The 23,391-nt window shown below is 39.3% G+C and overlaps 1 protein-coding gene across 9 annotated transcripts in view; it reads right to left on the bottom strand.

Moving 5' to 3' along the window:
- Positions 1-23,391, bottom strand: part of SAMD4A (sterile alpha motif domain containing 4A) — a 224,606-nt gene that overhangs the window by 166,347 nt on the left and 34,868 nt on the right. The window contains exon 2 of one of the 9 annotated variants that reach the window (XM_082386515.1): positions 10,453-10,525. The exons of the other annotated variants lie outside the window; for them this stretch is intronic. Within the exon in view, the coding sequence (XP_082242641.1) occupies positions 10,453-10,504 (52 nt within the window). The 5' untranslated portion in view covers positions 10,505-10,525. The remainder of the gene's footprint in view (positions 1-10,452; positions 10,526-23,391) is intronic. 9 annotated transcript variants of the gene reach the window in all.

Raw genomic sequence — 23,391 nt, forward strand, 5'->3', positions numbered from 1 at the left:
AGAAGAGAAAAATGTAAATGAGAAGGCAGGATCTCAAGATTATCTCTCCTGCCTTCAAGGAATTAAAGAATTTTAAATATAATTTAGAATGCAGTGGTAAGAAAGTTGTTATCATTTTCAAAGTCTTGATAACAACTATATCTGAATACCAGAAACTGATCTTGGCTAATTAACATTTTGACTTGAAATAATTACCTATTAATTATATCAATAAGTGGATTATCATTCTTAGCAATTTTTCCATTTATAATTCATGCTATTTTAAATCATTAACAGATGATGGCAGTTGTATTCACGTTGGAAAATATTCTACAAACCTACTCTCAAAATATATTTAAAGTGACATATTGATCCATAAAGGGGTGTTTTCTTATCTTCCTATATGTAAACTATATATTTTTTCAACATTTAAAAAAAGACATGACTTTTTTATAGAATGCTAGCCCTATTGTATAGTTAGCCTTAGGAAAAAGTACATTACTTTATAGAGGTCCAATAAATAATGAAATAAAACATTTTTCTTTCCTGCCCAAGACACCTCTAAGTAATCTTCCAAAGGGCAAGTGTTAGCTTAAAAATAAAACAAACAAAAGAAAAGGGGGAAAAAAAGGAAAGGAAAGCATCTTAGTGATTGGCCAACTTCTGTGAGTACCAGTCAAGATTAGCAGCCCTGAGGGAATATACCTTAGTAACTGTACCTGGCTCTCTCCACACTAGAGAGAGATCCCGGAAAGATCTATTAAATCAAATTAACATTTAAAAATATATTTGAAGACATATTTATCTATCCTAACAGGCTTAAAATCTCTAGATCATTTTCAAGTTTGAAGGGAGATAAATTTGATAAATGCTTGGGTGGAGGTAGTTTGGCTAAATCTGTGATTTCTGAATGTCAAAAGACTTATTTGATATTTCCTTTATGATTGATTCTTGGTAGATATTGTTTAAAACCTCAAAACTGCAAAATGTACTATCTCTTGGTTTTGAAGCAGTAGCATGTTAGTAAATGTTTTAACAACTGATTCTCTGTGGGATGAAAGGCAGGATTTATAGCATGTGCCAATTTCCCTGGTATTAAGACTACCAACATGGTTGATTTCAGACTACCTAGGTGATGTCATTGAAAGTGCAGTTGGGAAGAGTTGTTCTCAATCAGCTCGTGGGAGCTGGTGTGAGCTGACTCTAGTACACCACTGGAAATAAAGTACATCAGCAATACCATATAGCTCTAGGCCAAGTTTATTCTGAGTTGTACCAGAAGCCACCTCATCCAAATTGAAAGCACTGAACTGTTTATTCTTATGATGTCTGTCACCAAAAGACTAATAGTTTGGGGGCACAGTCAATTGCACACCCTTGAAAAAAAGCAGGGTAATGAATGGAATGGCTCCTTAAAGAACAAATCTTCTCATACTAATCTCCTCTAATAACCCAGGGCCAGGCCTAAAAGGTATCATCTATCTTGATGTCAGGAAGGCTTTATGTCTTTCCCACACAATGTAGTCATCAATAAACTTGTGAAAACATAGTTTACATCGTGCTTAAAATCAGGTACCCAATTTTCAAGAAGTTTCTAAGCGAGGCATAGTTATGAGTTGCAGAGAAAATAATTGTTTTGGGTACACTTACTGAATGGTGATCCAGGTCCAGTTTAAAGTTACCATCATTAGTGCCTGACTATTAATTCTATAGATAATGTGCAAGTAGTGGTAGTTACAACTCTGATGGAAAAAGAAGTAGGATGACTTCTTAAAACTAATCATGAAATCCAATGGCTCATCAGAATGACTACATGCAGTATGGGATACCAGACATTTGCTCATTTTCTCAACTTCAAAGAAGACCAAAATGTGAATCCACAAGGGAACGGGCTACACCTAAACTATCTTCCTATACCACTTTTGTCTGAATTGTGAGGTTCTTCTTCCTCCCATAATTTTAACAAACCAAGCCTGAGCTCATGTCTTTAAGAAAATGGTTTATAGCTTTCAGTAAAATTACTGACATAGTAATTCATATTTGCATGTTCTTATATTATAACTTATTGATCATTTATGTATTTTAATGCACAGTTGTATTTCTTTCTGATTGAAAGAGCCTACTGTGTTTGGGGAGCCACAATCTTTTCATGTACAATTGAGAAAGAAATACCTATGGAGAAATATCCTGTGGAATATACTACCTCAAGGAAATGAATGACCTTTTCACCTTCCCTCCTTTATTCTCAGAGAATTGCAAAAAATGGTACCATATTTAAACACCTCTACTTTATTAAATACATAACTTCAGTACCTTTAAAAAACCTTTTGGTTTGTAAATATATATTTTGTTACTCACCAGGGTTTTGAATAACTTGTTTGACACATAAGTAAATCAAGGATAAATTTTACTCAAGGGTAAGTTGACTGGAAACAAATTCCAGTTCTGGCTTCAGCTTTCACTAGCTCACATTCAAAATTCTCCTTTCTCAATTAAAGGGAATTATTTCTTTATTGCTACCTTATAAAATACAATTTCACATTTTTTTGAAAACTCAGAATTCTTGAAGTGTGCATTGTTACTTCAGGAAAAATAAACAAGGTTGGTGACAAGATAGGCATTAAAAGGCTCTGAGGGCTTCCCTGGTGGCGCAGTGGTTGAGAATCTGCCTGCCAATGCAGGGGACACGGGTTCGAGCCCTGGTCTGGGAAGATCCCACATACAACGGAGCGACTAGGCCCGTGAGCCACAATTGCTGAGCCTGCGCGTCTGGAGCCTGTGCTCCGCAACGAGAGAGGCCGAGATGGTGAGAGGCCCGCGCACCGCGATGAGGAGTGGCCCCCGCTTGCCGCAACTGGAGAAAGCCCTCGCACAGAAACGAAGACCCAACACAGCCATAAATAAATAAATAAATAAATAAAAGAACGTGAATTTCAAAAAAAAAAAAAAGGCTCTGAATTTGTCAAAACAAAATAATTACATCAATTTAGCAATAATAAATCAACAATAGTAAGTTTAATTCTATAAAAGCTTAGTTTAATCAAAGGAATTCACAAGTCAAGTTTCCATATTATTAAATTCTGGAATAAGCCAATGAGAGAGATTATGCTGACTATATCCAGTTATCTAAGGATGGGGTGATTTGTTTTGGATGATTTGAGATATCGCCTTGCCTCAACCAGCAAGCTTGGGACCTCAACCAGAGCCTTCCCACGCGCAGATCCTACGCTTTAAAGAGTACTGACACAACCACCAAGACATATGCAGCTTTATACAATGGCACAAAGCTCTAACCAGCAGAATAGCCTTCTAATGGGATACGAAGAGCAAAACAGCATGATAGATTAGTACGTAATCTTTCTGGGAGATGTGTCTGTTCATGAAAGACTTAAGTTCTAAAGAGTCAAAAACAAAAACTAGGCCTTGCCACATAACTCAATAGAGTTATGGAAAAAATTTTTCCCCAGAATATAAGAAAGTGTGGAGTAACTCTGAATAGTTTTAAAGAGAACAATATAGACAGGTATAAAATGTGCATGAGCAGAGGCAGCAAGGCAATTTATAACCTTTCCTATGGGAAGGTTTATATTTTCATTCTGTACACTTAAATAGAGGCAGCTATTTAATGGTAGTTATCTTCTCTAGAAATAATGTGTGGTTGATACAGAGTCTCATGGGATATACTGTAAATTGTATAGCCAACTATAAATACAAGTAAATTTTATTTGAAAGAGGATGGAGTACAACGAAATTTTATTCTTACACAGGAAATTTCTGATGAGAGAATTTTTTCCCCACTCACTTCTATTATATAATTATATTTGCCTTCCATGTGGGCAAAAAAGTTCCTGTAATTATTAGTAATGTTTTATGTAATATTATATAATAATGTAATATAATAAAATAATAGAGTAAAGCTTTTTGAAATAGTATATTTTTAACACTATCACTCTCAGGTAAAATATTCTTACTTATTAGTAATACCACATTGCGATTTCAAATAAGTCACAAAATAAAAATGATAAACATTAAAATAGAGAACAGACAGTACCTAGCTGCAGAATTTTTTTGTATTCTAAAAGCTTATTTATATACAGGTTATAGAGAACTTGCAACACCTTTTTCAAGAAACAAGGCTATAAGAGGTGATGAGGGTCCTAGGTCAACCCACAAATATCTATGTAGCCCAGGATGTTCCTGAAATGTGGTACTTAAAGTGTCCAGTCCTGAAGAACCACAGGTAACAATATTTCTATATGAAATAATTCAGAGTTCCACCTTGAAAAGTCAAATACATCTCCTGTGCTCTGAACAGGTGTTTCTCAAGGGTCAAGAGACTGGTTCATGTTTTTGTATTGTTAGGAAAAAGAATAAAGTGTCATCATTTACTAATCACATAATCTCAGGTATTTCCTCAACTGCAAAATGAAAGTAATGACACCTGCCCTAGTTACTTCAGAGGTTTGCTGTGAGCATTCAATGAGATAGAGTACCAGAAAATTACATTCTAAAACCACCTCCCTCCTCTCCTGGCAGGTAAGTCCTCATTTGACAGATGACCCAGAGCACGCGGGAGGCTGGGTGACTTGTCCAAGGTTGCAAGGTGAGCTTGTGAGAAGCCTAGAGAAGCAGCCAGGGCCCTTGACTTCTGGTCCATCTCCCTCTGCACTACATGTGGCATCTAACTTACTCTTTTGGCAGTTAATCTTTATGGAACACACACTGGGCAGAGTACCAAAGAAAGGTGACAGTAATAATGGTACATTTTGAGATGACTGAGCTGAACTCCAGAGAACCACGACCCGACCCTGGCCTCACCTCTGACTCTAGGACTTAATTAGACAATCACACAGCCACTTCCCACTTCACAAGCTCTCTCTCTTTAAATTGGGGGAAATAATGTGGCTTCTCCAGTCTTCCTCTTAGGAGGCTGTTCTCTGGCTCTTATTTTAACGGGTAAATAACTGAAAAATCAATGAAATTTTGTTGTAAAGCTCTGTGTCCCTTAGGCAAAAAGGGCAAAAACTGCTTGCTTTTATTAAAGTATTGCTGGCAACTAGAAACATTTTATGAAAAGAGAATAAATAGTAACTGTTTCCCACGTATTTATACAAGGCCTACATCAGGTTTTACAGCTAAGGGGATTTAATTGGTGTGTAGGGGGAAGAATGAAGAGGGAAACACACTAACCACTGGCACAGAAGACAAGAGAGATCCAGACCAAGTGCCTTTTAAAAGTCACTTCTAGGGCTTCCCTGGTGGCGCACTGGTTGAGAATCTGCCTGCCAATGCAGGGCACACGGGTTCGAGCCCTGGTCTGGGAAGATCCCACATGCCATGGAGCGACTAGGCCTGTGAGCCACAATTGCTGAGCCTGCGCGTCTGGAGCCTGTGCTCCGCAACAAGAGAGGCCGCGACAGTGAGAGGCCCGCGCACCGCGATGAAGAGTGGCCCCCGCTCGCCGCAACTAGAGAAAGCCCTCGCACAGAAACAAACAGAAACAAAGACCCAACACAGCCATAAATAAATAAATAAACAAATACTTAAAAAAAAAAAAAAATGACTCCCTTCTAAAAAAAAAAAAGTCACTTCTATTATCAATATCTGATTTTATGGTATATATTTATGTCATTTAACAACCAAATTTTTGCATTATCCATAAAATGCTTATTTTAAAGCTGAGGTTCTCAAACTTTTTAGTCTTAGGATCCAGTTCCACTCTTAAAAATTATTGAAAACCCAAAAGAACTTTTGTTTATATAGATTATATTTATCCAGATATACTATATTATAAATCCAGATTAACTATATTATAAATTTAAATGAAGAAACTTTAAAAATATTTATTCATTAATTTATTTTAAAATAAGTAAACCCATTATACATTAAAGTACATAACATATTTTTAAGAAAAATGACTGATTTCCAGAAAAAAAATTTAGTGAGAAAGGCTGCAGTATTTACATTTTTGCAAATCTCTTTGATGTCTGTCTTAACTGAAGTCAGCTAGATTTTCATATCTCCTTCCGCACTCAATCTGTTGTGATGTTCTTTCAGTTAAAGTATATGAAGAAAGTCTAGCCTCACAGAAATGTAGCTGGAAAAGGAAGGAATATTTTAATAGCCTTTTCAGATAACTGTGATATTCTTCTTTGATAAAGACTAAAACGTCACAACTGGTCGTTTCCTTAAAGGTTACTTGCAACGTGGAATCTGAATCTTTATTGATGAACTTGTACTCTAAATAGTCATGAGATAATGAGAGCGAAAAGGCAAATAATGTCTTAGTATTATTGCGAAAATGTGTTTGACCTTGCAGATCCTCTGAAAATGTCTTAGGGATCTTAGGGTTCCCCAGACCACACTTTGAGAACCTCCACTTTAAAGATACAAACTGTCTTATGATATGTAACTGGTAGAATGAGGGATATACTATGTGAAACTTAAGGAACACGGTGTGGAAGAAAGATCAAGTGCAAACAAATCAGTCACCCCCTGGTCTACCTTCATGTGGACGTGGGAACTGGAAAGCAGGCGTTATAAGGCAGGAGCCCCAGCTGGAACCCAGCAACAGTAGTTGCACCAAAATGGTCCAAACATCTCAGACAGGGTGACCTTTTCAACAATATGTGAGAACCCTCGGGCACATTGTAAAGACATTTTTATTGCATCATGACTGCTGACAACCAGCCTCAGACCTTTAAACCAGCCTAGTATACATACACCATAACCTACTACCAACAGAGGCAAACCAGAAACATCCAGTCCTGGTCATAGCAATGCCTGCTACCTGCTTCATGTCATCCCAACCTGTTCCCACCTCCCTCCAATCTCCACCCAGCTCCCAAGCCAAGCCTTCTGCCCCTGTATGCATCCTGTAATTGCTGTTAGAATCAGCGAGTATATTTGCTTTCCTTGGCTCTTCCTCTTTAGGAGGACTGTGTCTCTTTCCACTACTGACTGTCTCAGGTAGACCCCATTCCAACCTCCACACTGGTTTTAGCCCCTCACACTCAAGTCCTGACACCCAGGTAGATGAGTGGGTGCAGCTCCCTCAAAAGGGCCATTCAAGAAAACTGATATTTTTCAGTCTTCCTGTACAAATTTTTCTTTTTGTCTGTTTCTTAGCATAGCGTGACAGAGAACACGGAAATAAGTCATTTTCATGCTATTAGCACATTTAGGGAACAGGCTTCCACAGTAATTAATCTAATGAAGATGACCCTAGACTGAAGAAACAGCAATTAGAGTTGCCGGAATAGACATTAGGGAAAATGAAGACATTTACATTCAAAGAAAGATAAGATTTTTAAATAAGAGGTAAAATTAATAACAGCCCAAATTCTATGGAGCAGGAAAGAGCTTCTAATGACTCAAAGAAGGCTGGGAGACATGCAGATTACACTGTTATATTCAAGTGAATACAAAAGTGATGGTATCCTATCATGAAAATATGGACATTAAGGGATAGGCTAAAAGAAAAGGAAAATTAGAAGAAACTGACTAGCTATATGCAATCTAATGGAAAGGATTTGCTCTGAATAAAAATTTTTTCCAGGTAAATTTTCAGTTGTTATTTTCCAAACATAAATAACCAACTATTTAAGTAATAATTCAAATTCTGTGCTATTCAGAGATGCAATTTGGAAACCAACAGAAACCCTGTTCCAGTGGTGCAAGGAACCCACTACGACCTACCCAGCTGACCTCAGCAAGGGGTCTGCACATCTGGGGGGTCGATCAAGGGAAGGCCCATCTGGGGGTTTCCATCCAGATTGAGGAGATCTGTTGACACTAATTATTAGCAATAACAACAGCTCTTGCTGGTTTATTTCTCATCAAACTCAGTGTGTTACTAGAATCTAGTATGTCAGGCTCCCTTTTTGACCTTATAGGAAGCCAGGGGACAAAACCAGAGGGGAAAAGCCTAACATAAGGAAGAGTTTCTTCAAATGCCTTCTCTATGCTGATTTCTATGTAAAGGTTGATCAAATGGTTTGCTGGGACCTGGGGCTACCTAGGGAATTTCGGCCCACTCTGGAAGGCAACCAGTGTTCTGAGCACTGCACACTCACCGAGCAGAATGCAGAGCTCTGTGAAACCTCGAAGGCCACTTGTAGGGCAGAGAAGGAATACGCTCATTATTGTTGATGCTGTTACTATTAATAAATGGGGCTTTATGAATAAAAAGGGAAGTGAGCTATGACATCATTAACATTAATTTTCCCTTATTACTTCTTTAGTTTTTAGGTTTTTTAGGGTTTTTTTCTTCTTTAAGACCCATATGCCCAGCCAAGAGTCAAAGGCTTCCTTTCGGCTAAAGTACTATATTTCTATGCCATTATTATATACAGCCTGAGTAATCACAATTAATATGATTTTTAATGTACAAATTAAATGTGCTATAAATTCTAGATATCATCATGCTGGTTTTTAATCATTATTATTAGGTGAAACCTTAGAAAAAATGTAAGCCTATCATGGGCCCTATCAGCTTCTTATTTTAATTCTGAAGATTTGGGCATATCTGCTGTTCAGAGACAGAAAGAATCAAAACTTCCTCTTTTTCCATCTGGCTACAAGTGCTTTTCATAGCTTATTTTTTCCACACTCATTCCTAAAAAATGCACTAGAGCTGAGCTATCGTGAGATTGTGTCAGAGTCAAACTATTATATTATTGACTATTAGCTATTTCACAGGAGAATCAAACTGCCTGACTTTTTAAAAAAATCAGAATGGACTTTTATAGTAGTAAGACTTTGTCAACAGAGACTGAGTGCTACATGCAACTTGGCCCAAAAAAAATTGAAAGCTTCAGAAATTAACTTTATCACAGAAAACATTTAGCTGTAAGCAATATCCAGCTGTAGAGGCACAGAACCAAAGGTCAGAGAAATGTACTAAAAAAATAAATACTTTTCAGACACCGAGTGGAGAGAATAGTAAGAGCTAGTGTCAGCCTGTTGCTGTGCCAGGCTGAGCTAGCTGGTAAGTTCTCCGGTAAAGAAAACGCTTTTCTGGAATGATTATAATGGGTACTCTGTGAGCTCTGGGGCCTGGACTTGCTTTTCTATAGATGACTTTGTTCCTTCTTTACATTGTAAAGTTCAGTTTATATTTTTGTAGAAATACATTCTCATCATTTCAAATGACGATGCTGATTCGGCCACATTTAAGTTTCATTCTCATTTGAAGAACTGAGCCCTAGCTTGTTTGGAAGAGAAAATGCTACAAAAACTCTTGCTTCCTTTTGAAACTTTTATTAAATATTCAGAACTGAATGAAAGTAATCTAGCTCTGGAAGGGATGGGTCATATTTATAGAGAAAAACAAAAACCAGGTTGTGGAAAGATGGAAAGACAAAAGGAATTCACTAACCAGCTGAAAGTTAGAAACACACGATACGTAGTTGAATCACCTGTGATACTCCAACTAAAAATCAGCAGTGCCAACAAAAGAGGTTTCTAAAAGTCATAATAGGCTCCCATTTTTCAGAGAGTAAATAAATTCCTTACTGGGGAAAGAAATCCACAAAGAGATGGTAATTTTACTTTTATTTCAAAGACTAAACAATACAAGATCCCACAAGCAAGTTTAAACACTCCAAGAAGATATTCTGAATGATTCTGCTAACTTTTGCTGTCAGTCTGACTCATGAAGGACTTAACTAACTGCACTTTCTTTGATAGCCAAGAAAGGTCCACTCAGAATAATCATGTGGCAGAATAAAGAAGTGCAGTGTGGCCAAGAGGAACCTGTGATGATTTATTAGTCAATTACAGCTATTTCTTTCAAACTGTGTCCTATTAGATTCACCTTCCTCTCCAAATGCATAAATTAACCCTGCACAAAAGCTTCTGAATAGCAAAAAGCACATTATTCTCCAGAGGTGAAACATCGGGGGCAGACACAGCCTCCCTTTGGTGACCATATTGGAACTGTATTAGTTTCCTGTTGGCTGCTGTAACAAATCATCATAAACTTAGTGGCTTAAAAAAAAAATGATACTTTTACAATCTTATAGTCCTGGAGGTCAGAAGTCCAAAATGGGTCTCACTGGGCTAAAATCAAGGTGTCAGCAGGGCTGTGTTCCTTCTGAAGGTTCTGGGGGAGAATCCATTTCCTTGCCTTTTCCACCTTCCAGAGGCTGCCCACAATCCTGGGTTCACGGCCCCCTTCCATCCACAAGGTCAGCAGCGGCTGATCAAGTTTTTCTCCCATCACATCTCTCTGGCATTGACTCTTCTTCCACCTCTCACTTCCCCTTAAGGACCCTTGTGATTACATGGAGCCCACTCGGATAGTCCAAAAGAATCTTCAAGTTTTAAGGTTAAACTAAGAACCTTAATTCCATCTGCATGTATGCCATGTAACATGAGATTTTCGCGCATCCCTGGGATTAGGATGCAGACATTTTCTGGAGGCCGTTATTCTGCCTCCTACAGGTACTAAGAATAAGACAAACATTTTACCTTCCTCTGCCTCTCTTCTGTTACAAACTGTCCAGCCAGAGTTACTCCACATCCTTGGGTACAGGCACCTCACCTTTAAAACAGTGGTAATAATAAATCTTGCTTCTCCTGCTGTCCCCTCTACCTCTAAATCTGTGACTCTATGACTAACAATTCTTTCCATGTTTTCACCTAATAAAATCATAGCCTTCATCTCCCACTAAAAAGACAACGTCGGGTGGCTCTGAGTACGATTCCCTCCTTCCAGCTAGCTTAAATGCAAAATTCACAGCTCAAAGAATTTGGCAAGACATTTGTTCATTCATTCACATATATTAACTCAACACCTACTGTGTGCCAGGCACAGCAAGTCCAGTATTAAACAAAAGGGACATACTCTGTGCCCTAACTGGGCTTAGCTTAGCATTTTCCTATATTTGCTGGCAGGATATAGAGGAAAGCTATTTTCTACTATTTATGCCCCACTTCTTTTCAGTACATATCTGAGAACATATGATAAAAACACAGGTGCATTGCGAATCTATAAAATCAGGCAGGGTGTAACAAATATTAATAGTTATCATGACAGGTGAAGGTCTGGATTGAGACACTGGGACTCAAAGCAGATTTTCTAAGTTTTGTATGAGACACCTCAGCATACTAAGTGCTTTCCAATACATTATCTCCTCTGATCCACACTACGACTTGGTCAGGTATGGAAAGTGTTCTAATCATCCCCAATTGGCTGGTGTGAAATTCCCCAGAAAACTTTAGTAACTTGACTAAGGCCACACAGTAAATGGCAAAGTCTGGGACTCAGATTCAGGTCTTAATTCAAATGATTTGCTCTCTGTCATTTTTGTGCTATTAACTGAGAGCCCTTCTCCTTGCCTGGCTTGCAGGATGCCCTGCTGCTTCTCCTAACTTCGAAGCCCTCCTTCTTCCTACACACTTCTTACTATCTCCTACCATGAGCGCTGCCCAATACTCCATTCTCTTCTCAGAGCTTGAACCAGCCCCTCTTCGTAAATGGAAACTACGTCTACCTCCCACGACTGCCTATTCCCGTGAGGAACCTCCCTCTGACACGGAGCTCTATGAGCTCCACCACCAGCTCTCTCCACCTGCCCATCAGGAATGTCCACTGGGATGACGTAACCCAGGCCCTCCATTCCCTGGCCTTAGCTCTATTCCCTATTTCCACCACTGACATCACTAAGCTCCTGTCTCTCCTTTATATCTTGTTCTGTCGAGGCCTCGTGTTCTCATGACTCCAGTGGTAACCCAGCTCGGGTAAGAGTCATCCCCTCAGACTCTGTGCAATCGCCACTGGCCAGGCTACCCTCTGACCCCCACGTCCCACCAGGCAAGAAGGAATATACAGCCCAGAGATGAATTTCCCCCCAAAGTAGGCTCAAATGTTCTCTCTTCTTGGGTAGCACCAAAGACAATGTTGGCAAATACATGAAGATGTGTCAACCACCCTTACACCTTCTTCAGCATTTCCACAGTGAGGAAGAAACCCAACTGAAGATTCTCTTCAGCCACCAAACTAAAGGACTACAAGAGGCGGGTATCAAAAACATGGTGCCAGGTATCATGAAGCTTGCTGAATGAAGAACTTTCTGAGTCACTAAATCTCTCTGGACTTTGAAAACAGCCTTTCAAACAGACATTATGAAAAGACATTTTACAGAAAACCCTCAAGAAATGTGCTGAATGAATGCTGACGGTCTAGTGATGATTTCTAGAGCACCGGGCCTGTGCCCTTCACCTTTCCGAGGTTACTGTGCTGCCTCAGAGAAGCAGCCTTGCGCCAGCCTGACTGTGCAGGGGCCATACTCCCTGCCAGGGCTCAGCTCTGCCTCCCACAAAGGGACACGTTAGAAGCAGACACGTGCCACGGGTTAAGCAGCACCAAGCAACATTCCGCAAGCAGCTTGTAAAGAGTGACGTCCTATCAATCTGTGATGGGCAACCAGGACCGCAAGGTGCTCTCCAGTCTTGAGCTCTCACTATTGGAAACTACATGTGAGCCTGCCTGAGGCATGGAAGCAATGTTGCAAAAGCATGTGCGAACACACACACATGCGCGCACACACACACACACATACACACATACACACATACACCAGAACTAAGCCATGTAGAGGTCTGAGTTCTTTTCCTTACAGTAGAAAGGACACGCTTTCTAGTTCCTAAAAGGTGGGGCTGATCCTTAAACTTATCTTTACAATTTCCTCTCCCTCCTAGTACTGGGCTGGCCAAAAAGTTCGTTCGGGATTTTGTAACATCTTATGGAAACACCCAAACGAACTTTTGGGCCAACCCAGTACTTAGAACAGTCCTAAGGTAAAAATGGGCACCTAGTAAACACCGAATTGAGTTCATTATTGCTTTATTCTAAGTTAAGCTCTACTCTTTCTCTACCAGAGAGTCAGAAGAATGAGGATAACTTGCTTTTCACTATTTAACGAGGATGTTTTAAAGACACAAATTCCTTAAGAAGTCTACTTGTAAAGTCAGTCATGGTGGAAAGTGATTATTATGAAAATTAGATTTTTAAAGTTATATATATATGTGTGTTCTTAATGACCCAATCTATTTTTTAACCATTTTTTACTGAAGTATAGTTATTTTAGGAAAATACAGTTTATTCACAAAGATTTTTAAGAAAAAAATTAATTATAATATTCAAATACCAAGCAATGGAGCAGTTTAGAACTTACAGAGCCATTAAAATTATATTTGTAAAGATATTACAATGATAATACTCATCATCATTATGTTATCATTTTAAATGTAAAAGGGTGCAAAATTGTTTAGAGTATGATTATGATCACAATGATATTAAAAACAGCACAGAAGAAAACAGAGCAAAGTATTAACAGAAGTTGTGTTTGGATAGTGGTATAAAGTGTTTTCCCTATTTTATTTCTACATATTTTCTAACTGTTCTATTATAAACATTATTGCTTATAATAAAAAGTGAGTTATTTCCTAAAATGTTAAGATATCTGAATAGTCTCAGGCTTCAAGAAATGCTCAACACTGACTCTCCATGTTCTGCAAATTAGCTCTTCTTTCCTAAGCATGCACTATATGCCAGGCCTGACCAAGTGCTTTACAGTCTTTACTTCTTAGTCCTAAGCACCACCCTAGGAGGAAGGAAAGGCTATTATCCCTGTTTCACAGATGAGGAAACTGAGGCACACAGCAGTTAAGTGAACTTGCCCAAGGTCACAGAGCTAGTAAGTGGCTGAGTGCAGTGTGAGCCCATTTGGTCTGCCCCAGAACTCATCCTTGTAACCCCGTGCAATGCTCTCTCTACAAGACTCTAGCAGAGACACTGATTAAAGTAATGCAACCCTGGCAGGTGCTGCAGCTTCTCTGGGCCTCAATTCCCCCATTTATAATGGCACCTACTCAATAGAGTTGTTGTGAGATGATACATGTAAACACAGTGCTGAACACGATGCCTGGCACACGGCAAGCACTCAATTAATGTCAGCTCTGGTCATTTCTAAAAAAGAACCAGTGGCTTCCCTGGTGGCGCAGTGGTTAAGAATTCGCCTGCCAATGCAGGGGACACGGGTTCGAGCCCTGGTCCCGGAAGATCCCATATGCCACTGAGCAACTAAGCCCGTGAGCCACAACTACTAAGCCTGCACTCTAGAGCCCGCAAGCCACAACTACTGAAGCCCATGCACCAAGAGCCCATGCTCCACAACAAGAGAAGCCACCGCAATGAGAAGCCCACGTACCACAACAAAGAGTAGCCCTCGCTCGCCACAACTAGAGAAAGGCCGCATGCAGCAACAAAGACCCAACACAGCTGAAAATAAATAAAATAAAATAACTTAAAAAAAAAAAAAAAGAACCAGCACCTTTGGCCATGGCCCCAAACCTGCAGCAGGATGGGCAATCCACAGGGCCTCCTGAGAACTGTCCTGTGAGACATCTGCTTCACTGTGGGGCTTTCCTTCCTATTTTAAGTGATGCAATGTGATAGCTACTTCACTGCAATGTAATAGTATCCTTCACTCTCCTTTTTTCAAAACTCTGCTTTTCACCAAAGCACATATTTTTTTAAATATATGCATCCAATCTTGCCTCCTTGGAATTACAGATGGCAAAGAAAATCCAGGTCACAAATGAAAGTGTGACTGACTTCAATGCCGCTAGCATGCACCTAGGAAATAATGCCAACTTATCTGGATTTTATGTTGATGAGTTAGAGATAGCTTCCATTAGATATGCTCTCCTGGTCTTGCGCTTTCTCCGGGGTGGATTTTCAGCATCCCGGCTCCTTGCTTTCTTTGCAGCAGAACCTCAAGCTGACAGATATTCATCCTGTGCTCAGGGAAGCTACCGCCACTGTAACTGTCATGTGAGCAGGAAAATTAAAATCACAAACAATGCTATTATTTTTCAGCAGGCTACTTAGCTTATTAAAGATCAGTTTCTAAGTGGTAAAACTTAACTGTTCTTAAGTCCAGAATCAGACAGATTGCAAACCTGAAAAGGTCTGGGCATGAGGAAAAATGGCTGGGCCACTGTCACGGGGTACCCACTGATGCTACAGCTCACAAATAAGACACTGCAGTGCACGGGTCTGCGACAGTAAAGCGGCCTAGAAACGCACGTTAGCAGAGACAGCTTCAAAGACTGTGATGCTCTATTTCTCAGTTGAGGAGCAGGGGCGGTTATTAATCTTTAATGGCACATAAATATGATGTACTCTTTTGTATGAGTGATAGATTTCATGATTTAAAAAAAGATCAGAAGTGCAATGGAAACTCAAAGTGAATATTAGATAGAATATAAATTTAAGGCAGGGAGCTCTTTTTCTCTTCATTTAGGATTGATAAACAACGTTTGTAAGAGTTCATAAAATTTCAGACTACAAGAGATTGAAGACCACCTAATCTAATGGGTTTCCAACGGTGTTCCCAAAATAAAATTCCATCTTGCGCAGACACACCATAAACTCCTTACTCAGAACTGGGAGGTTTTTTTTAAGAAAAATGATTTTTATTAATAGTTTACTATATTTTCAGAGAACTGGGAGTTTTCTTAGCACTGGAACTTCACTTTGTACATCAGAAGAGTGGCCTAAGTCTCTCCATTACCTGCCACCAGCCCTGGTTCTTCCTTTCCTTCTTGATTCAGGAGACTCTTTCCCATCACCTGAATTGCTTCAATAAAGATACAGATTTAATTTATGTGTCTTCAAGAAGTTCAGAGAGAAATGTACCATGTGCCTTAGAGAGACATATTCTATTTAAAAGGCATTATGGAAATCTACCATTCTTGCAGAAACAGTTACTAAAGAGGGAGAAATCAGCAACTTCAAACACCAAAAACTGGAACAGCCAAGCAAGGAGCAAACGGCTAACAATACCATAAACAACTGTGGTCAGCAAGGGTGAGCTAAGGGAATAAAGCACTCAAAAAAAAATAATAATAATAATAGTGTATATGGGCAGGGGGCCTACAGAAAATCTTTGTACCACCCCCTCAATTTTCCTGAGAACCTTAAAGTGCTCTTAAAAAAACTGTCTTAATAAAAAATTCAAATAAACTTTTAAGAAAGCAAAAAATTCTTTAAAATAAAATAATGGAAGTAGAAAAGATCTCCCTTTTTAAAAGATGCCTTCTATGTACCAAATGTACCAAATTACAAAAGAATCCTGTGTCCCTGGGAATGACTAATCCACATACACCAGTCCTGGAATAGTCCATCTACTTACTCATAGAGTAATACTAAAACAGGACTCATTTGCTCCATCATACAGTTGGCTGTAGGCCAAATGCCCATACAACCATTAAAAAAAATCAATTTCACAGGCTAATGGGCATTATGGGAGCCAAGCTATGCACACTGAACTCCAGACAGAGCTAGGTACCACCAGCTTTGTAAACACTAGCACTGATTAGTTTCTGCTAGCTCAAAGCAAAAGGTAGCTATTGTTAAATTACCCGAGAGCTCATGTATGTCAGAGTTCAAAACTCATATTCGTACAACTAAATTATATATATTCTACAGTGTTCTCAGGTTTAATTATCTTTGGGCTAATGAAAGTAAGATAAATAAAACAATGACACTTTAAAGTAGTAATGGCACTACAACCAGTTTTACTTCTTTTTAAGTAAATCACTAGATGTCTCTATCAACTTTGTCTTAGCAGTTGGGAACCACCATGGCCCTGACAGAGATGCTACAAGTTAAAGGAAAGTCCAAGAGTCTTGGTCACTGTATACAACGTGCCTGGCCTGGCCTCTCCCTCCTACAAGCCCCGGTGGTGTTCATGCTTGTCACATGGCCCTGCCCACCCCCTCATCCGGGATGATGACATTAGGGTGGGCACTCGATGAAAAGAAACTACTCTGTAAGTAGCCAGTGACCTGCACCCGTGTTCCTCAAACTCTAATGGGCAACGAATCACCAGGGGGTCTTGTTAAAATGCATATTTAGATGGGGAGGGTTGCACTTCTGTCAAGATCACAGATGAGGTCCATACTGCTGGTCCCTAGTTTGCACTTGAAGTAACAAGGACCTAGACATTTGGACTGACAGACATGATGCACTGAGACAGAAATCCAGCAAGTAGCTGTCTTGAGGGCCCAGATCATCTCAATTCTAGCCCCTCTGAGGCCGGAAAGGCTCCTGTTCATGGAGTCTCATGCCACTCCCCCGAGAACTTATTTGTATGCCTGCAATAGAGCCCCATTTCCTCAAGCCAGCTCACGCTGGCTTCTGTTTCATGTAACCAGAGGAGCCTTGACTAGGACAGACACAAAGGGACGTACCTTCATCCCCGAAGCCACTGTTGGTGCCATTCTGGTTTAAAAGGGGGGGGGGGTTGGGGGGTGGGCATCTTCTAGCAATAGGTAAATACTTTATTCCAGTTGAAAATAACGCAGCAGTACATGGATGTGCTTTCCCTTTGAACAGCGATTTTCCACTTAATCCTGAGGGAATGGTCCAGACCTGGAAAGATGTTCCAAGTAAAGGGCTTGCTGATTCCATGGTTACCTAAGCTATGACCACTCACTCCCACATCCCCCTTCTAAACCACAAGCCTCCCTGGGTCCAGCTGAGACTTTGAAGGAAGAAGAGAAGAAGTTTCTGGTACCACCTGGATCCCCAGGATCCTGCTGTCTCTGTCTTGCTTTCCCCTTTGTTTTTATATTGTTTTCCTTGATATTCTCTCCATCATTCTTGCCAGATGCCTTTGGAGTTTTCTCCTTTTTCCAATGACCTAGAATCATCATCTTATCCTAAAGTCTTTAAGTCACTCTAGCCAGACTGTAGCCTTATAAGCCCAGCACCCATATCAGTTCTTATGGAAAGTGACATAAGGGTGTCTGAGTTTGTTCTCCAAGTCATCAGCCTTGGTTTCTGCTTAAAACAACAACTCTGCACCCAGACATGCGATTCAACTAAAAAATGCTTTATAAATTCTAACCCTAAAGTCTCCAGGGGAGCCCTGGGCTGTGAGATCCACTATTTAACCTCAACAAAGTCTACTAGCCAATTACTCTAACCCTTATACTGTACCTAAGACAAGTGATGGCTCTTTGATTTACATGAAAATAAAAATATTTGCACAGTAGCCTTTATAACGTTATACTTTAAACTATAAAAATGTTGCCCAGCTTCAGTTGAGGATTGTATTCCTTTTTTGCCCCTATTCCTGTTTTTCATCTCTATCCAAATGTGAATGAATCAAAAAGGATAAAGAAGTTCAGAGGGAAGCAGGAGACTAACACCAAAGACCAATCAATAATGTGACTGTGACGATAATGCAAGCGATGCCATTTTATTTATAATCTGAACTACCTACTTCCATAAAGGATTTTAAATGCCTTAAAATAAACACATGTACAGGATAATTGGAGTAAAGGAAAGAAGAGCTAATCCACATGGAAGAAAGGGGAGATAACTACCAGGAAATAGAGATGAGAGTTATTGTAACGAAGCACTAATTTTGGCTCTCAGCTTAGGAAATCACAGCTAAAAAGGAAACATGATAGGTTAGGAATTCTTAATTTCGTAAATGTGGAAGCAGATGGATTTGCTAGAAGGGACAGTCCATTTTCTACTGCTGAGCTCAAAGAGGAATTTATGGCATAGTCCCTCCATAAAATAAGGAAGGGGGACTTCAGCTGAAGCCAGGTGGCCATTTCCTCCTAGAACTGTTGGAAGCAGCCAAAGCCCAGATGCTGAAACCCAGATCTGCGCACAGCTGAGTTAGCATAGTCTAAGCAAGCTGGTCTCTGGTGCTAACATGGTAAAATGGTAGCTCTTGGAGAACTGGAGTAACTTATGACCAACCTGCCCTGCAGACTGTTTCCTCAAGGAAGGATTAAGGTTGTGATGAGCATTTCAAGTGCAGTACGTGGATACTGATGGCTGATGTTCTGCTAAGAAAATGAAGGGCACTGCCTTGAAATCTTACCAGGAAAAGGGGTCTACAATAGCTCCTCCAGGCAAGACCCATATTATTTATTGGTAGCATGCTTTTAATAAGCTTCACATGCTAAACCAGTTACTTGAGAAATACCAGCCCAAAGTTCTAGGCAACAGAGAGAAATCATGTTAGTCTAGAAAGTAGAGAGCAGGGGTTCTCTGGTGGCTAACTCAGGTCACAAAAACACCACAGCACAGTTCCAACAGAATAACAAATTCTGAGAGAAATCACATCCTGTTGATAGTTCACCAGATTCCAAGCAGCTAGGTCAATGTAAGTACTGGGTGAACTTAATAAAGATTTTTTTAGGAACAAACAGAAAAACGAAACCCATAATATGAGCAACAACATCCTGGAAAACGTCTTCCAAAGATCCTAATTTCAGGTGTGGGCACTTAATGCTGCAATATTATTTCATAAGTAGCTGCCTCACCAGACTGCCTGGGTTTATGACAGAGGAGGGGCCTGGCTCCCCTTTGGTCTGGCAGAAACCAGGCATCTCACTTGCCTAAAAACAGAAAAGGAACATTTGGCTATAATTTAAAAAGAAGAAAGGCCAGGACACGGCTTTGCTTCCTGGATTTTAAAATTGAAATCTGATCTGCCAAAAGGTTGTTATTACTCACTCCAGTCTGGCATTAGGAAATAATGTGGTACAAGGTTTGGAGTAGAATGAAAGTAGGATTAATGATCTGGGAGTATGCAGGAGTACACGTCTCTTCTCTCCAAGATCTAAGACTACAAGTCCATAAATTCTCCTGAAATTTTTAGTTCGAATGGAGAAACACCAGTGTTTTAAGAAGAAAAGAGGCACAGAGTTTTAATGGGATGTCCACTGAACTAATTAACCTGTAATTTGAGGACTAATCAGAAGGAACGCTACCTGGAAAATTTAGGAATAGTATTACTGCTGTTATTGATGATATTGGTATATTTGTACATTGTTTTGTAGTTTACAAAGTACTCTATATTTTCACCTAGGTATTATCTCATTTAATTTTTATGATAATACTGGGAGTCAATTATGGCATTCTTCATCACCGAATAGATGAGAAAATTAAGACAAGCCAAGTAACCTGTCCAAGATCATATAGACAGAGAAATACCTGGTCCAGAATTAGAACTCAATTCTTCTAATTCTAAATCTTTTATCATAGAAATTGGAGCCCGTTTCTCTTGATACAACCCAAGCACTACAATGTTTTTTAAAAATCTGCTCGTACTACAAAGAAAAAAAATTTTTTACGCAAAATTTTTGGGCTCCACATCAACTGATGAATGGATAAACAAGAGGTGATATTTCCATACAACGGGATATTATTCAGCCATTAAAAAAAGAATGGAGTACTGATACATGCTACAACATGGATGAACCTTGAAAACATTATGCTAAGTGAAACAAACCAGACCACATATTGTAGGATTCCATTTATATTAAAAGCCATTTATATTAAAAACAGAACAATAGAGTCAGAAAGTAGATTAGTGGTTGCCTGGAATTAAGGGTGGGCACAAAGAATCTTTTACAGGGTGATGAAAATGTTCTATAATTGGACTGTGGTAATGATTATGCAACTGTAAATTTGCTAAAAATCATTGAATTGTACACTTCAAATGGGCGAATTTTATGGCATGTAAATTTTACTTCGAAGAATCTGTAAAAATAAAGATTAAACATTTTTTAAAATTATGGGCTCCAATTTTTCCACCTATAGTTTAAAAAAGATAATTTAAGGTTCTGAGATTATTTATAATGATGGCGCTAGTAGATAAAAATGTAGTGTGTTCCTGTCACACTACAGGTTGACCTACGTAACAGGTTGACTTTATGTTGGCTTATGTATGTCCATATCTGAGACCTCACTTCTTTGAATAGTGGCTATTACTCCAGAAATATAGGTCAGTATGACAATAGAAATTAAACATCTTAAAAATAGGTATATTATTTGGGAATATCTATCAAAAATGTAAATGTGCATTACCCCAGGGGCTTCCCTGGTGGCGCAGTGGTTAAGAATCCGCCTGCCAATGCAGGGGACACAGGCTCGAGCCCTTGTCCGGGAAAATCCCACATGCCGCGGAGCAGCTAAGCCCATGCGCCACAACTACTGAGCCCATGTGCCACAACTACCGAAGGCCGCACACCTAGAGCTCGTGCTCTGCAACGAGAAGCCACAGCGATGAGAAGCACATGCACTGCAACAAAGAGTAGCCCCCGCTCACCGCAACTAGAGAAAGCCTGCACGCAGGAACGGAGACCCAACGCAGCCAAAAATAAATAAATAATTTTTTTTTTAAATGTGTATTACCCCAGCAATTCCTCTCCTAGGAATTTATGCTAAAGAAATCAGGGTAAGTACACAAAAGTGTGAGTAACAGGATGTTCCTGACAGTGTTGTTTATATTAATAAACAGGTTGTTTATCTTCTTCTCTGCTTTGTCTTGATTTACTTATTTTTTGCCACGAGCTTGTGTTTCTTTTAAAATCAGAAAAATAAAGCAATTTTTATAAAGAGAGAGAGAGAAAAAATAACTTTTGACACAGTAAATCTATTTTTCCTAAGGAAAAGATTAGGATCAGTGTTTGACAATATGTGCATAAAAAAAGTACAGCACAGTATTTTATAATAGTGAAAAACTGAGACAAAACTAAATTTTTTTCTATGATAACAATATTTAACAATCATGATATCTTCATAAGATTGGCCATTACATAGTCATTAAAGGTGTTGACGTTTGCTTTTATTACTGAATACAGAAAGCCAATTATAAAAGAGGATGTATACAGTATTACCTCATTGTGTGTATGCACATAGCTATATGCATATATTTGCAGAGGAAAACTTTAGAAGGCTGTAGCTATGTTGCAATTAGCCTTGGTGGACAGGATAACATAATGGTTATATTAGGCAAAGACTCCAGAACCAAACTGCCTGAGTTTGAATACTGGATGTGCCATTTTCTGTGTATAATCTTAAGCATTTTAACTTTCTTTGTGCTTCACTTTTCTCATTTGTAATGAGAAGAACAATCATGACTACCTCATAGGCCATTATGAGGAATAAAAAGGTAAAGCACTTATTTAGCAGAGTGCCTTGCACACAGTGAGGGTCACACACATGCTATCATCATTATCCTTGATGCTGGGGTCATCCATGGCTGCTTTTATATTTTATCTGTATCTTCCAAGTTTTCTACAGTTTGAGCGGGTTTTACATGGATTACATATGTAATGTTTAAAATAACCAATTGGGGCTTCCCTGGTGGTCCAGTGGTTAAGACTCCATGCTTCCACTGGAGGGGGCACGGGTTCGATCCCTGGTCAGGGAATTAAGATCCCGCACGCTGCATGGCGTGGCCAAATAAATAAATTATTTTTTTTTTAAAATAAAATAACTGATGGCAGGGATTTGAACAGATGTATGTACACCTATGTTCATAGCAACATTATTCACAATAGCCAAAGGTAGAAACAACTTAAATGTCCATCAACAGATGGGTTGATAAACAAACTGTGCTATGTACATATGAATGGAATGTTATTCAGCCTTAAACAGGAAGGAAATCCTGATACATGTATACATCTTGAAAATATTGTGCTAAATAAAATAAGCCAGACACAAAAGAACAAATATTGGATGATTGCACTTATATGAGGTACTTAAAGTAATCAAATTCAGAGACAAAAGTAGGATGCTGGTTGCCAGGGGCTGGGGGAGGAGGCATTGGGGAGTTAGGGTTTCATGCACACAGTGTTTCCCTTTGGGAAAGATGAAGAGTTCTGGAGATGGCTGGTGGTGATGGTTGTACAACAACGTGAATGTACTTAATTCCATAGAACTATACACTTAAAAATGGTTAAAATGGTAAATTTTATGTTATGTATGTTTTACCACAATTTAAAAAATTACATAGACAATCTTTAGGCTTAAGGAGAGGGTAACTCTGAGTCCATTCATTCGGGCCCCAGCATGTACCCAGCTCTCGTGAAGGGACAGAGCAGCAGTTAGGAGAAAAGAATGGACCAAAGAGCAAAAAGGCTCCTCTCCCTATTTCCAGAGTCTCCTCATCTTCCCTCTGGTTCAAGGTCCCCTGGGCCCACCTCAGCCTTTCTCTTTCCCTAGCATGCCCTTGTTCTGAAATAAGGGATGAGTTGGGAACACATGCCATTCAACAACCGTTGCTCTATGGAAAAGAATGAAAAGTTTAAAAGAAAACTTAGAGACTGACCTAAAAGAGTAAAACTGAACTTCATTCATCTATGAAAAAACCTTCTCCTAGTTAGTCTAACACTCAGACTGTGTCTCTAGGGACAAGATTAGTCTCCATGTCTCTCTATTTCCTCTGTAGAGAAATGTGTCTTCCAAGACAGAGTTCATTCTCTTTCTAGATTGTGTGACTCATCTGTCCTTCCTTCTCTAAATTGTTTTGTTGAAGCCAGGTTCATGAACTCAAATGTCTACAAGGACCAGGCAGAAGCAAT

This window comes from Balaenoptera borealis (genome assembly GCF_965194805.1).
Source record: "Balaenoptera borealis genome assembly, chromosome: 3".
Lineage (NCBI taxonomy): Eukaryota > Metazoa > Chordata > Mammalia > Artiodactyla > Balaenopteridae > Balaenoptera > Balaenoptera borealis.